Genomic DNA, 16,947 nt, shown 5'->3' with positions numbered 1-16,947 from the left:
AGCTAACACCCATCCTTCTCAAACTCTTCCAAACAATATCAGAGGAAGGAACACTCCCAAACTCATTCTACGAGGCCACCATCACCTTGATACCAAAACCAGGCAAGGATGTCACAAAGAAAGAAAACTACAGGCTAATATCACTGATGAACATAGATGCAAAAATCCTCAACCAAATACTAGCAAACAGAATCCAACAGCACATTAAAAGGATCATACACCATGATCAAGTGGAGTTTATTTCAGGAATGCAAGGATTTTTCAATATACGCAAATCAATCAATGTGATACACCATATTAACAAGTTGAAGGAGAAAAACCATATGATCATCACAATAGATGCAGAGAAAGCTTTCGACACAATTCAACACCCATTTATGATAAAATCGCTCCAGAAAGTAGGCATACAGGGAAGTTACCTCAACATAATAAAGGCCATATATGACAAACCCACAGCCAACATTGTCCTCAATGGTGAAAAACTGAAAGCATTTCCACTAAGATCAGGAACAAGACAAGGCTGCCCACTCTCACCACTCTTATTCAACATAGTTTTGGAAGTTTTAGCCACAGCAATCAGAGAAGAAAAGGAAATAAAAGGAATCCAAATTGGAAAAGAAGAAGTAAAGCTGTCACTGTTTGCAGATGACATGATACTATACATAGTGAATCCTAAAGATGCTACCGAAAAACTACTAGAGCTAATCAATGGATTTGGTAAAGTAGCAGGATACAAAATTAATGTACAGAAATCTCTGGCATTCCTGTACACCAATGATGAAAAATCTGAAAATGAAATCAAGAAAACACTCCCATTTACCATTGCAACAAAAAGAATAAAATATCTAGGAATAAACCTACCTAAGGAGACAAAAGACCTGTATGCAGAAAATTATAAGACACTGATGAAAGAAATTAAAGATGATACAAATAGATGGAGAGATATACCATGCTCCTGGATTGGAAGAATCAATATTGTGAAAATGACTTTACTACCCAAAGCAATCTACAGATTCAATGCAATCCCTATCAAACTACCACTGGCATTTTTCACAGAACTAGAACAAAAAATTTCAAAATTTGTTTGGAAAAACAAAAGACCCCGAATAGCCAAAGCAATCTTGAGAACGAAAAACGGAGCTGGAGGAATCAGGCTCCCTGACTTCAGACTATACTACAAAGCTACAGTAATTAAGACAGTGTGGTACTGGCATAAAAACAGAAAGATAGATCAGTGGATCAGGATAGAAAGCCCAGAGATAAACCCACGCACATATGGCCAACTTATCTTTGATAAAGGAGGCAGGAATGTACAGTGGAGAAAGGACAGCCTCTTCAATAAGTGGTGCTGGGAAAACTGGACAGGGACATGTAAATGTATGAGATTAGATCATTCCCTAACACCATACACAAAAATAAGCTCAAAATGGATTAAAGACTTAAATGTAAGGCCAGAAACTATCAAACTCTTAGAGGAAAACATAGGTAGAACACTCTATGACATAAATCACAGCAAGATCCTTTTGAACCCACCTCCTAGAGAAATGGAAATAAAAACAAAGATAAACAAATGGGACCTAATGAAACTTCAAAGCTTTTGCACAGCAAAGGAAACCATAAACAAGACCAAAAGACAACCCTCAGAATGGGAGAACATATTTGCAAATGAAGCAACTGACAAAGGATTAATCTCCAAAATTTATAAACAGCTCATGCAGCTCAATAGCAAAAAAACAAACAACCCAATCCAAAAATGGGCAGAAGACTTAAATAGGAATTTCTCCAAAGAAGATATACAGACTGCCAACAAACACATGAAAGAATGCTCAACATCATTAATCATTAGAGAAATGCAAATCAAAACTACAATGAGATATCATCTCACACCAGTCAGAATGGCCATCATCAAGAAATCTAGAAACAATAAATGCTGGAGAGGGTGTGGAGAAAAGGGAACACTCTTGCACTGCTGGTGGGAATGTGAATTGGTACAGCCGCTATGGAGAACGGTATGGAGGTTCCTTAAAAAACTAAAAATAGAACTACCATATGACCCAGCAATCCCACTACTAGGCATATACCCTGAGAAAACCATAGTTCAAAAAGAGACATGTACCAAAATGTTCATTGCAGCTCTATTCACAATAGCCCGGAGCTGGAAACAACCTAAGTGTCCATCATCGGATGAATGGATAAAGAAGATGTGGCACATATATACAATGGAATATTACTCAGCCATAAAAAGAAACGAAACTGAGCTATTTGTAATGAGGTGGATAGACCTAGAGTCTGTCATACAGAGTGAAGTAAGTCAGAAAGAGAAAGACAAATACCGTATGCTAACACATATATACGGAATTTTAAAAAAAATGTCATGAAGAACCTAGGGGTAAAACGGGAATAAAGACACAGACCTACTTGAGAATGGACTTGAGGATATGGGGAGGGGGAAGGGTAAGCTGTGACAAAGCGAAAGAGAGGCATGGACATATATACACTACCAAACGTAAGGTAGATAGATAGTGGAAAGCAGCCGCAGAGCACAGGGAGATCATCTCGGTGCTTTGTGACCGCCTGGAGGGGTGGGATGGGGAGGGTGGGAGGGAGGGAGATGCATGAGGGAAGGGATGTGGGAACAGATGTATATGTATGACTGATTCACTTTGTTATAAAGCAGAAACTAATTTAATTAATTAATTAATTAATTAATTAAAAAAAAAAAAGACCATAGGTGGCTGGTGGACTCATTTGTATTCACCATCCAAATGGCTATTTAATTGATAAAATCTTAACAAAAACTGAATTCTATGTTCTAGGCACTTTCTAGGGGATAGAGGTAGGTAAATTAGACATAGGAAAGGCAACACACCTTCCTAATAGGGATGAGTGCTGAGCAGTTTGTGGCTGGGAGCCCTTCAGGCAGAAAAGTGCTCCAGACAGGGAAGGAGCAGGTATGAGGTGGTAAAACAGTGTGTGGTGTGTCCAGGATGAGAGCTGGAAAAGAAGGAGAAGAGGCTGAGAGCCAGCAAGGAGCATGCTGGGAAGACCTGGCATGATGGGCCAATGAGCTTGGGCTTTGTTCCCTAGGCCAGGGTCAGCAAACTTTTTATGTAAAGGGCCAGACAGTGAAGGTTTTATGTTTTGTGGACCAGAGATCTCTGGCAAAATGGCTCGACTATGCCACCATGGCACCAAAGCAGCCATAGATGATATGTAAAGAACTGGGCATGACTGTGTTCCAATAAAACTCTACTGATGAAAGCTTGTACAGGGCTGGAATTGGCCTTTGGGCTGTCGTTTGGCAATTCCCGGGCTCTATTAGGTCATTTAGAAAATTCTTTAGTATGTAAAATAACTGGATTTCTAACAGTCAGTGGCATACTCTACCTGATGAAATGTTAGCTGCTAATCATATATATTAGCCTGATTTTATTACCAGAGCATGTAACTAGCAAAATGGCAAGTAGGTTTAACACTTTGTAGGAACTGAGCACAGAATCACTTCTCCCTATGGGCAAAATCTTATTTCTTCTTTCACTTCTACCTTTCTCAGATGAGTTTCCCCATTTGCTCACCATCCTCTCCCTGTAGTCCAGCTAGCAACCGCATGAAAATCCAGCAGTTCTTTCTCATTCCTCATTCTCCTTTATTTCTCCATAGCATTAGAAACTATTGGGAAAACCCCGCTCAGTCCCTACTGCCTGTTAGGTATCTGTGAAGCTACTTTCAGGTGTGGTCACCTCATAATTCAATTTCTCATTCCCCAGACATGAAACACCATGAGCACTTCCTAGTTGGGTTCCCACTTCACCCCCCTTCCCCAGGTCCATCCTTTCCACTGCTCACAGATTGGCCATCCCTAAAAAGCATTTCATTGGGAAACACTGCATTCAAATCTTCCACTGTAAAATCTCCCTTTTGTCGATAGGATAAAATAAAAAAATTTAGTCTGGCATTCAGCACTCCCCACAGTTGGGTTCAAAACAGTCTATAAATAATAAATGCTAGAGAGGGTGAAGAGAAAAGGAAACCCTCCTACACTGTTGTAATTGGTGCAGCCAGTATGGAAAACATACTGGAGATTCCTTAAAAAAACTTAAAACAGTTACCATATGATCCAGCAATCCCACTCCTGGGCATATATCTGGAGAAAACTCTAATTCAAAAAGGTACGTGAACCCCAGTGTTCATAGCAGCACTTTTTACAATAGCCAAGACGTGTCCGTTGACAGATGAATGGATAAAGAAGATGTGGTAAATATATATACACAATGGAATATTATTCAGCCATAAGAAAGAATGAAATAATGCCATTTGCAACAACATGGATGGACCTAGAGATTATACTAAGCAAAGTAACTCAGAGAAAGACAAATACCATATGATATCATTTATATGTGGATAATCTAAAATATAACACAAATGAACTTATTTACAAAACAGAAGCAGACCCACAGACTTAGAAAACAAACTTATGGTTACCAAAGGGGAAAGGGGGTATATAAATTAGGCGTTTGGGATTAACAGATACAATACTACATATAAAATAAACAACAATGTCCTACCGTATAGCACAAGGAACAACATTCAATATCTTGTAATAAACTCTAATAGAAAAGAATATGAAAAAGGATATATATATACACACGTGTGTGTGTGTGTGTGTATATATATATATATATATATATATATAACTGAATCACTTTGCTGTACACCAGAAACTAACACAACAAATCAACTCTACTTCAATTAAAAAAAACCAAAATACCTTGCCAGTCTCTACTGACTCCATGCCAGGCAAATTGGGCTGTTCACTGCCCTCTTCATGAGACTTATCCTATCTGTTTTTATGTACAAAGCAGTTTCTCCATCCCAAATACGTCATAGAAAAAGGTCTGGACTTTTCAGTTTCTACTTTCTAGCTGTGTGAGCTGGGTGGCAATGAAAATCATGATAATACTTCATGTTTGTTGAGTGCTTACTTTGCGTCGTATGTTGTGCTAAGCACTTTATATGTATTATTTTAATTATTTTTTCCAATTATTATTATCCATATGTCACAGGTGAGAAAACTGATGCATAAAAGAGTCTAAATGACTAGCTCAAGATACCCAGTTTTTCTAAGCCTCAGTTTCTTCATTTGTAAATTGAGGATTATTGTGAGGATTAAATAGAAAGCATCGAGCACAATGTCAAACACAAAATGAGTATATGTTACCTTTCTGCTCGCTCCCTATTATTCCTTCCTGTCCTTTCGGTATACCTTTTGTGCCCCAGCACAATTTTCCTCCATTTTAGTCAAGGCAGAAGTAACTTACTGACTCTGGCTCCTATAGAACTAAATCTTCAATATAAGCATTTTGATGTTTTTCATCCATAGCCTTATTATCTTTTTATGTGTTCATCGTACTTACCTACAAGACTGCAAACTCTAGAAGAGCAAAGGTGGTGCCTATTGGCCTAAAGTAGTTCACTTTTTGACTAATTATATTGACTGACTACATATATATACATACATATATACATACGATTGTGTATCTATATATATACACACACACCACAATACATATACTTCACCACAGCAACTTCAAATTTTCCCACTTTTCTCAAGCTTCCGACCTTGACCCCTTCCTAGCACCCTCCTCAGCCACCTCTCCTACAATGTCACAAAGAAGGAAAAGCCATCAGATAAGAACTTTCTTACTCTCCTCCACTAGACCCAGGAACTCGCCTCTGTGCCAATCTAGTCCTTCCTCTCCTACCTCCTAAGGAAAATCCCTCCCCTATGGCTGGGACTTTTGCCCTCCAGTCATCTCAGGGGACTTGCTCCATTGATGATCTGCTCCTTCTGCAATGTTGCTACCTTCTCCTGCTCAACAATCTCATCTCACCTTAAGCATGCTCAGGTCTCTCTGATGCTCAGAGTCCTGAGTGATGGCACATTTCTATCTAGCGGCCACCATTCCTCCCTCGCCTCAAGCCAAACCTCTCCAGAGTCAACTGTGGCCCTGCCTCCCCCTCCCCCCTGCACAGCAATCCAGCTCTCATCAATCTTTCCAAAGTAACCAACCACCCCTTTGATGCCAAAATCAATGGGACTCCTTTCAGTCATTACCTAAGGACTTGATTAACTGAAATGATTCATCAGATTTTAACAATAGTGCAATTAGTTGTTTGTCCATTTTCCCCAACAAGAATGTAAGCTCCATGAAGGCAGGGACCTTAATCAGTTCTGTTCACTTTTGGATCCCTATGTTCTCTCTGGCCTCTTGTACATAATAAGTTTACAATAACTACTCAGTGACTGAATGGATCTTGCCCACTTCTTGGTAAATTCTACTTTCCCCATCAAAGCATGTTTTACACTCTGATTGTCTGCTTATCTGTATCACACCAGAAGTGTAGTTAGAGCAGAGACAGTGCTCTTGGTAGTTGCATCACTGGGCACAGGGCCTTGAATAGAACTCCAAAACATATGTATTGGTCGAATGACTGAAGGGAAGGTAAGAAGAGGGAAGGGCTTTTATGCCTTGTGGTAAGTAGGGAAGAGTAACACACAGTACATTCTTATTTCCCAATCTTGCTAAAGGCCAGGAGTGATGATTGGATAGTTGACCGGAATTAATGAAAGATTATTCATTAATGAATTAAGAGAGTTCATTCTCATTGAATTATTAAGCTTTCATTTTCTTTCCAGCTAAATTACCTTGGCACTCCCTGCTTACTGGTGAAAGACCTCCAGGCAGATTTCTTCTATTGAATTAGGACAAAGAAAGAAACAGTCCACGTACCTGGCTTCTCCCGTATCCAGTCAGACAACCATTTCAAATGACAATCACAGGTCCAGGGATTCCCATGAAGATAAAGGCTTTCCAGATCAGGCATATAGGTGACCATCTCTTGAGGGATAGAGCTCAGAAAGTTATCAGACAAGTATAGGTACTTAATGAAAGATGTTTTAAATATCCGGAGGTAGCACAAGGAGACAAATGTATCTGGATGAAGCTTAGTGAGCTGGTTCCCTTCCAAGTGGACCAGTCGGAGAGAGGTGAGTCCATAAAAAACCTCTGGGTTTATAAACTCGATATTGTTGTGGTCCATATGCAACCGTGTCAAGCTCCTGAGACCATAGAAAGTGTCCTTCTGAAGTTTTCGAACTTTGTTATAGCTCATTTTTAAGACCTAAGAGTAAAAAGAACACACTTATTTTGTCAAAGGAATTATCACAAAAAGGAAAATCATATCCATAATAAAACATACGTTGAGATTAATCCAATGCAGTGTGTGTACCTTGTTTGGATCCTAATTCAAACAAACCAGTTGCAAATCAAGTATGAGAACATCAGGGAAATTAGAATATTCATAAACAGTTTATGATATTGAGGAATTACTGCTATAATTTTAAGGTATAATACTGATATTATGGTTCATTTTAAAAGATTCCATAACTTTGACATATATATTGAAGTACTTATAGATGAAACATTATGATATCTCAGATCTGTTTCAAAACAATGCAATGAAGTAGAAAAATAGTGGGTGGAGATACAGGTGAAACAAGATCTGTTATGTGTTGATAACTACTGAAGCTGGGTGATGCTGCATTGGGGAGCATTATATTATTCTATTTTTGTATATGGTATACTTTTTAAAAAACGTATTATGGAAATTTTCAACCATATATAAAAGTATCTTGACATTTCAAGTAAACTTAAGATTTCTTGAACCTGAATTTTTCATAAGAAATATGATTTTATCTTTCACATTTAAAATGGCTTTGGACTTCCCTGGTGGCGCAGTGGTTAAGAATCCACCTGCCAATGCAGCAGACATAGGTTCAATTCCTGGTCCGGGAAGATCCCACATGCTACGGAGCAACTAAGCCCGTGCACCACAACTACTGAACCTGTGCTCTAGAGCCCGTGAGCCACAACTACTGAAGCCCATGCACCTAGAGCCCATGCTCTGCAGTAAGAGAAGCCACCGCAATGAGAAGTCTGAGCACCACTACAAAGACCCAATGCAGCCAAAAATAAATAAATTTAAAAATAAATAAATAAAATGGTTTTACTGAGATATAATTCACATGCCATAAAAATCCACCTTTTTATTTATTTTTTAAAAGATTTTTTTTGATGTGGACCATTTTTAAAGTCTTTATTGAATTTGTTACAATGTTTCTTCTGTTTTTTTGTCTTGGTTTTTTGGCCACAAGGCATGTGGGCTCTTAGCTCCCTGACCAGGGATCAAACCCGCAACACCCCTTGCATTGCAAGGTGAAGTCTTAACCACTGGACCACCAGAGAAGTCCCCAAAATCCACCTTTTTAAACCATACAATTCAGTGGCTTCTAGTATATTCACAAGGTTGTGCAACCATCTCCACTATCTAATTTTAGTACATTTTCATCACCCCAAAATAAAAACTGATACCCATTAGCAGTCATTCCCCCCCTCCTCCTAGCCCTAGAAAACCACTAATTTACTTTGTTTCTGTGGATTTGCCTATTGTCAACATTTTAAATAATGGATGGTATAATATGTGGTCTTTTGTGTCTGGCTTTTTCCAATTAGCATAATATTTCCAAGACCCACCCCTGTTGTAGCACGTATCAGTCCTTCATGCCTTCTTATTACTGAGTTGTATTCCACTGTATACATGTAATATATTTTGTTTATCCATTTATGAGTCAATGGACATTTTGGGTGTTTTTTATTTTTTAGCTATTATGAGTAATATGATTTTTAATTGATTTTGAATTGAAATTAAAAGTTTTTCAATATTTCAATAGTGTGTAGGTATTCTCCAATTCCTTCTCCAGTTACCACCTGAGCACGCTCCTTCTCCCAGAAAGAAAAGAAAAAGAAATGCTAGCAAAAGCAATGATTTATCATCATATTTTCCTAATTTGACCTAATCTGTCATCTCTGTTGAGAATGTTTTTCTGGAATGCCAAGTTCCCTAATAAGCAAAGAAAATTGAAATTGACAACATGGAACAGCTTTGCCCCAAATATTATCAAACTCAATGTTCATCAATATCTCTGGAAAACCTGGTCAAGAAAACAAATATGTGTGAATTCCATGAATGAAATGTATTCCATCTAATCCTCTGAAGATATATATTCCAAATAAAGCCTGATTAAGCCAAACCAACAGAATCACATATCTAGACTTAAATCTATGGTTTTACAGAGGCTTAGTGTGATGTGAAAAGGCTCACACTGCACACTGGCATTTTATCTTTTCTAAGGATAGAACTGACTTTATTTTATTGCGCTGTATCTCTTCTATGAGGAGCTTTAGGAAACATTTTTATTTTCTAATTTAAAATCAGATGTGGTTGTACTTTTCCTGAACAGTAGTTTTATTTTTTAATTTACTGAAAACTTGAGTTAGCTTCTCAAAAGCCTCAAGTCCTACTTACAGCAGACATACTGATCTTTATGCCTGCAGTTCCCTGCATTCCCTTTGTTCTTGTTCCTAAGATTTCTTCTACCTTTTGCTTTCTTTCCTACTGGAGTGTAATTCTTACAATATTCGATGCATTTTTGGAAGTCCCCGTAGCTGTAAAAAAGTTTTTGAGTAAGGCAGTGCGTAAGTAAAGTGAAACTTAAAAGTATATTGCTCTATAGAAAGCTAACTTCTATGTAAAGACAGCAATTAATTTTAGAAACTACATTCAATTCCCAGATGAACATGACTAGAAGTGGCCTTTTAGGATTAAATTTTAAAGGTTTAGTAATCCTTGGGCATTGATAATTTTTTTCTTTCTATGAACCTGAGGTATGAGAAAATCAGAATTTTCTTATTCTAATTTCCACATACAGTTGCATTTAAAAAGAAATCAGTTACTTGACATTTTCCCTTGATGTCTACATATAATTTACAGAGTGTTGATTTGGGGGTTCTCTAGGAACAGGTAGCTTTTGGAGGCACATCTCACCTCATTAACCTGCCCCTCCCTCACATCAGTCTCACCTGCAAGGCCTGCAAATCTGAGAAGGTCTTAGGAAGGACTGTGTGAATGCCATTGCTGTGTAGCATTAGTAACTCCAACTTGTTTAGGCCAGAAAAATCCGTTTCTGTCAATCTAACCAAACTGTTGTACCTGAAATAAAAACATCATTCTAGGCATAAGCTAAGTCTGTCAACTAAAGTTCAAATGTCAAAGCAAAACCCAACAAACACACACATAGAACTGAATTTCACTCCCCGCCCCCCTTTTTATTTCTTGTGCTCTAAGGAGATAATCCAATGCTTGAAATATTGTTGAAATTCATCAGATACCACAGAAGGTCAGCCCCTCCAACCCAGCCCTTGCAGTCTCAGTTACAATCATCTTACTCAGATTCCTAGAAAATGCCACATCCCTTCTCATTTTCAAACCTTTGTACATATGCTGTTCCTGCAGGTTGGAATGCCTTTGGCTCTAGCCCTATTTGTGAACACTGTTAAGACCCAGCCCATTCTCTAATAACATGGCCCCCTTGTTCTCCCAGGTGTAATTCATCATTATGAAGTAATGGTTAAGAAAACTGGGCTCTGAAGCCAAATGTTTTGGGTACGATTATAAACTCAGGTACCTGGGAGTAGGGCTGACCCTGGGTTAAATCAGTAACCTTTCTGTGCCTCAGTTTCCTTATCTATAAAATGCAAATAATAGAACCTACTTCAAACGGGTTATGAGGATTAAATGAATGCATACATGAAGAGTGCTTAGCTCAATGCCAGGACACAATGTTAGCTATTATTATTAGTGATTGTTCCCAAGGCACTTCGTATGCTCTATTATAGTTCTTATTAAATTGTACTAATTATACAACTGTCTTCTCCCTTTAACTATGGTTTCTAGAAATGAATAATATATCTTGTTCATCATTGTATCCCTGGTATCATCATGGTGTTTGGCCCATAGTAGGCGCCCACTAATGTCAAATAAATGATGTTAAGTCTGCTTGTATGTGCATTCACACACACAGCTTTTCATCGACTTTTAAAATACAGTTGCCTTTTAGCAGATTTAATTTACGCATTTTTAAAGCCTTTTAAATAAGTCAGTTTCTATGGAGAAAAAATCCAAGGGCCTTAAGAAACGATCTAGTTGAGTTTTCATATATATATCTTTTATGTATAAGAGGACGCTTCCAGTTGTCCTGTTACCTCTGATATAATGCTAATTCTTAACAAGAGCTATATTATTATCCAGCAAAAATGTAGCCAGAATGAAGCTTTTCTATAATCATGGGACTCTCAGCCTACCATGAGTGACTATGGGCCTCTCAGCCTACCACGAGTGACTATGGGTTCTAGAACTTTCTCTTAGTAAAAGTTTAACAGAAAAAAATTTTTTATTGCCCCAGCAAGCTTAAGATCCTCATGTACTCATTTCAGAAGAGAAATATTGTTAAAAGAATTGTGGTTAATCTCCCAAAGTCACAAGTGTTTTGAGGACAAGTCACCAGTGTAATCAATCCCTCCTTGAGAAGGAAGCAAGACAAGGGCCCCTGCGCACCCTAGATTGATACGTTCCACGTTGGGCGGGATGCTGTGTGGGATGGAGGTCAGGTACCGAAACGTGCAGTGCACCTCTGTAGGCACGTAACAGGCACAGCGGCGAGGACAGGCCCTGCCCCCGGGGAAGACCACCAGGCAGACTGCAGCGAAGGAGACCAGTAAGCTGGTGCTTCCCCTGCTTTTCACCTTCATCCTGAAAAAACATCATACCTCGGAGTTATAAATATGGTTTGAGCAAAGTTCCAGTAGACCATACACAGTAACTGGTAATCTGGGAGACCTTCCTAAAAGGTCGTAAGGGGCCAATTTCATTCACAACTTTTATGGTAAAGCTTACTCTTTACAAAGCCATAGTGTATGCTGGCCTCATATGGGTCCTTGTGATCAAGCAGGATACTTATTGTTGTGAAATTCCTTTACAGCTTTTCACTTCTTAATGAAAAGCAGCAATCCCTATTACTTAGAGATTCATTAAAAAAGGAAAGTGGAAACCATAATGGAGATATTGTGACAACTGAAGTACATAAAGCTTAGTTTCCTGTTTATGCTTTAGTTTTTTAGACTTTAAAAAACTGATTATAAAACTAATACATGTGCAACAGAAAATTTAGACGCTGTAAAGAAGTAGAAAAAAGAAAATAAAATTACTTATACTTCCCACCACCCAGGTATAATCAATAACATTTTGCTGTACTCCTTCCAGCCTTTTACATATTGGGTTGTATATTACTGCATATATATGATCAAATGAAATTTCATAACACATTTTTATCATTGAACATATGTTTGATTTTTCATTTTATTAAACCTCCTTCAAAACCATTGTTAAGAGCTGTAATAATCCACTGAAAGGATGAATAAATCTCTTTCTAACACGTCCTCAAGTCCTTGACAAAAAAGACACATTGTACCTGTCACTGCCAAATGATGACCGTAAGTAATCGTAACTGACCGGCTGAGAGGGCTTGAGCCTTGCACCTGCGCTGCAGCGGGCCACGCTGACCCCTCGCAGGCATTATGCTGTCTGCTTTTGCTCTGCTTAGAACATTCCTCTGCCTCTTTTCTTGGTCCCTTCTCCTCCTCGTCCTCACGTCTGCCATAGGGGTGGGGGCGCATAACCAGGGAAGAAATACGCTCAGCTTGTTGGAAAAATGGTATCTGTTACCCACATGTGGGTCAAGCCCAAGGATCCAAACCTAGTTTTTGCCTGAAATTCAGACTATACAAAGATTGTAATAACATCTTTATTATGCTTCTCTAAGAAAAGTGACCTTCATAGAATGGTTTCTTTTAGATTCTACCAGCAACCATCCTTTAGCTATAAACCACATTTAAAATAACATGAATGCTGAATTGCTTGTATCTCCATATAGATAGAAAGATAATGGAATTATTAGAATATGGCCCCAATTAAAATTTACTATAGGATTAATCACATGACAAATTTTGTCACTGTAACCATCTGGTTACAAACATTTTAACTAAATGTCGTATGATTGGAGACAGCATTTCCACCTTCTTATCATTAGGTAAGCAAAGAAAGGAATAATAGGATGAAGCTAGTTCTCTCATCCAGCTAGAAAAATAGAAATTACGGGTATGCCCCCTTGAGAGTGATTGAAAAGAGAATCAAAAGTCTAAAAGAACACGTGGATAGTGGATTCCCACAGACTTGAACCTGAAAATGTGTATAAGAAATAGATGGAAATTGACAATACCTGAGCTCTTCTGTCCTGGTCCTAAGTGCTCTCCTGACACAGGCAGAGACTGAAAATCTTCCCAAGAAATGGAAGATCGTATCCAAACCTGAGTAAGGAAAAGTTCTCTGCTCCAAAGTGAAGCCAGTGGCTTGGTCTTTCTGGCTTGCAGCTCAGGGGTATTACTCTGGAGAGAGACCTGGAGGCACCCCGCAGCCGCAGCTAGATAACCGGAGCTCACGTGAATCAGCAGCGTGCCTTTATAACTGTTGCTACAGAAACAGGAAGCAAAGTGGAGCTTTTAAAATGTCCTTTCTCCTCCCTCAACGGTGTGCTTAAATTCCCCCTAAAGTTGTCATTTAAATATATGTATTAATATCACTCCCTTTTGCCCCCAAGTCCCAGCAGCTTCTCCTCCCTTATCCTTTTTGGGCAAATCTGTCATAAGCGCCCACAATAAGGGTCTCCACCTACTGGTGAATCTTTGCTCAGAGTTTGTCTTTTGCTTGGCATCAGTCACCGAAGACAAGACCTTCTCCTGTTTCCTCTAATCCTCCTCCCTCTTTGGCGCGCGCTCTGCTGGCCCTGCCCTGGCTCGGGCTCCAGGACTAGCTGCATTCCCACGCCAAGCCCCCTCTCCGCTGCCCCTGGCCCGGGCATGGGTCCTGTCCCCTTCCCCGGGAAGGACTGCCAGAGCCGCTCACCTCTCTGCCCAGGTGACCAATGGGCTCCCGCCGCCGGCGTGTCCTGGGTTCAGCTGCCCGGGGCGCAGGGACCGCCCAGAGCTGAGAGAGGGAAGGCGAGGCGGGGCGACGTTGATTTATGTGTCTGAGGACTGCGCCGAGGCTCCATCGCACGCGGATTATAAACGACCACTAGACTCCCTCTTTATTTTTCAGAACGCGCGGATGTCTGCTCGCCTTCTGTCTTATTTCCTCCTCTTTCTCTAATTTCCTGGATTTCTCAGGCGCGTCCTGGCTGGTGGGCAGGTCAGTTTCAGCCGCGGGACCTTTACTCCCACGCTTACCTCCTCCACCTGTTGACAGGTGGTGGGTAAATCTTTTGGTTTAAGGACTTGCTTGAATCACCACAAGCTGTTCTCAATTCTGAGGTTCATCAAAGTTCTGTCTGAAGGCTGAGAGGTAGCCATGATAACCTATGATACCTGCAGTTTGAATTTTCTGTTTGACCCAACTGGAGAAATCTCTCCTGTGAGCGGGATTACCAGAGCACTGGGTTTAAATACTTTTTTTTTTTTTTTTTCTGTTTGAGTTGCGTCCCCCTCTCTCATCTCCACCCCCGCCATCCATGAAAATAGCCTCCAGAATCGCCCCTAGCAACTCAGACCTCATTTAATAGTGCCTGCATTGGAGACAGGGCTCCCAGTATCTTGACTCATAAGCGCTTAGTATAACTAAAATGACCCTTTTCACTTTAGTTACACTGCATTTAAACTTTTGATGAAAATTTGAAATGAACGTTTTTGAGCAGTGATTCTCAGCGTGTGGTTCTGGGCTTAGCAGCATCAGCATTATCCTGGACCTTGTTAAAAAACACAAGTTCTCAGGCTCCATCCCAGACCCACAGAATCAGAAACTGCAGGGATGAGGCCTGGCGTCTGTGTGTTAACAAGCCTTCCAGATGATTCCCATGCAGCAAATTTTGAGGATTGCTAGTTTAAGGAAATAACTTCTTATAATGACAATGGGGCTTACTCTGTGGCAATACTACTATAAGCATTTTACAAATATTGATTCATTTAAACCTCACCCAAAACACGAAAAAACCTAAAAGGAAAATGCTTGTGTCATTTTCATTTTACAGGTTAGGCACATCAAGGTAAGTGACTCACCACAGGTCATTGCCAGCTTGTAAGTAGAGAAGCCGAAGTTGATTCAAACCCAGGCACCTGGCTCTCCAGCCAGAATGTTTAGCCACAAAGCTGCAGCTGCCTCACTCAGCCAGACATCAGGAATGTCCCGTATCCAGTAGCTAAACGTTCAAGTGATTTATAGTTAGTAAAAAGTGAGTCAGTGACCATGGTCGAATTCTAGAATCAGGGACTCAGAAGTAACTCTAAAAGTATGTGTGATGTGAACATCGTCTTTAGTTCTGCAGAGCTGACAAGGTTCTTTAAGTTAAAAATTCACATGTGATCTCTAGACTTAGAAGCTTGCTTGGGAAATACGGCATATTTGTGGATTCTTTGCATCCACAGTTTTTCTTCCAAAGCTCCTTGGTGACCAACCTCATGGCTTCATACTCGTCTGTCAATTTCTAACCAAGGTCTGGACTCCCAGACCCTTGCTAGGATGAATCACAGAAAGATGACCGTAGCATGTTATGCTCCTTTTTTTTCCCCAGGATGGTTACATGGGGTCATTTTTTTTGCTGTCAGTTTCAAAAAGAACTCCTGTTAGGAAGGTTTGCTTGTTTTAAGGGTTTTAATGAGAGATATTTCTAGAACTGCTTTGTGTCAGAGTTCTCCCTGTATTTTCTACTTTTTATTTAATCTTCCAGAATTATTAGAAACTTGAAAGGCATGTTGGGACTAATTCTAGTTCAACTTGCCCTATTTAATAATAATAATAGTAATAATAATCATTGCTATTGTAGTCAGAGCATATACGTGCCAGAAGCTTTATATGTGTTGCTTAATTCTCGGACATATTCTTATGAGGTAGACATTAAAATTATAACCATTTTCAGGTGATACTCAGAAATAATTAAGAGCCAGAATACAATACTGAATTACTTTTAAACCTCTAAGGCCCCTGTCCTTAAGCCCTACCTTTCCCAGCCTCCTCCACTTCTGTTTACATTTGCACTGTTGTAAAATTTGGAGGCTCCACAGCATGTCAAGGATTAAAGTTTGACCAGTCTCCTTTCTAACCATACTTAATAATGCAATTTGTTTCTATAGATTCTTACGGTGTACAAATCACTTTCATGTTTGAATATGGCTTCATTTAATGTTTACAAGAAATAAGTGAAACTCGATGATAATAATTCTATTTTATAGAAGAAGCAGCTGAGGTTGACTATGTATATGAATTGCCAAACTCACATCTGGAGTTGACCTGAACTCCGAACCCTGTGCTTCCTGGACTAAACTGTGTTTCACCTATGCCTTCAGGATGGTTTGCCATTTTCATTACCTCTCACTATAGTTTACCTAATATTTTTCTTTAAATCACTCCTCCCTTCTTTTTTCTAAGTCTTTCCCTAAACAATAATATCAGTAAATTCACAGGTTTGATATTTTTTTCTAGTAAACATGACAATAAATATACATCTTTTGGGGCTTCCCTGGTGGCGTAGTGGTTGAGAGTCTGCCTGCCGAAGCAGGGGACACGGGTTCGTGCCCCAGTCCGGGAAGATCCCACATGCTGCGGAGTGGCTGGGCCGGTGAGCCATGGCCGCTGAGCCTGCGCGTCCGGAGCCTGTGCTCCGCAATGGGAGAGGCCACAACAGTGAGAGGCCTGCGTACTGCAAAGAACAGAACAAAACAAACAAACAAACATATATATATATATATATATATATATATATATATACACACACACACACATACACACACACATCTTTTTGGTATTCATTTCACCCCTAAGTCAGAGCAATTAACACCGACAAATCCAGTCTAAGATTTTACATCATATATCACCTGACAATCATAACAATTCAGGTTTTGTTGTTGTTGTTGTTGTTTGGCCACTCCCTGTGGCTCACGGGAT

At 39.6% G+C, this 16,947-nt stretch overlaps 1 protein-coding gene across 1 annotated transcript in view; it reads right to left on the bottom strand.

Moving 5' to 3' along the window:
* IGSF10 (immunoglobulin superfamily member 10) overlaps positions 1-14,025 on the bottom strand; it is a 46,666-nt gene extending 32,641 nt beyond the window's left edge. Inside the window, exons 1-5 of the mRNA XM_060099529.1 lie at positions 13,918-14,025; positions 13,235-13,485; positions 11,515-11,709; positions 9,981-10,110; positions 6,792-7,182 (exon numbers count right to left, since the gene is read on the bottom strand). Of these exons, the coding sequence (XP_059955512.1) occupies positions 6,792-7,182; positions 9,981-10,110; positions 11,515-11,708 (715 nt within the window). The 5' untranslated portion in view covers position 11,709; positions 13,235-13,485; positions 13,918-14,025. The remainder of the gene's footprint in view (positions 1-6,791; positions 7,183-9,980; positions 10,111-11,514; positions 11,710-13,234; positions 13,486-13,917) is intronic.
* Positions 14,026-16,947: the final 2,922 nt, after the last annotated feature.

Source organism: Mesoplodon densirostris, chromosome 5 (genome assembly GCF_025265405.1).
Source record: "Mesoplodon densirostris isolate mMesDen1 chromosome 5, mMesDen1 primary haplotype, whole genome shotgun sequence".
In the NCBI taxonomy this organism is placed as follows: Eukaryota; Metazoa; Chordata; class Mammalia; order Artiodactyla; family Ziphiidae; genus Mesoplodon; species Mesoplodon densirostris.
Note: the sequence above shows the minus strand (reverse complement) of the source record. Positions and strands in the feature narration are given on the sequence as shown.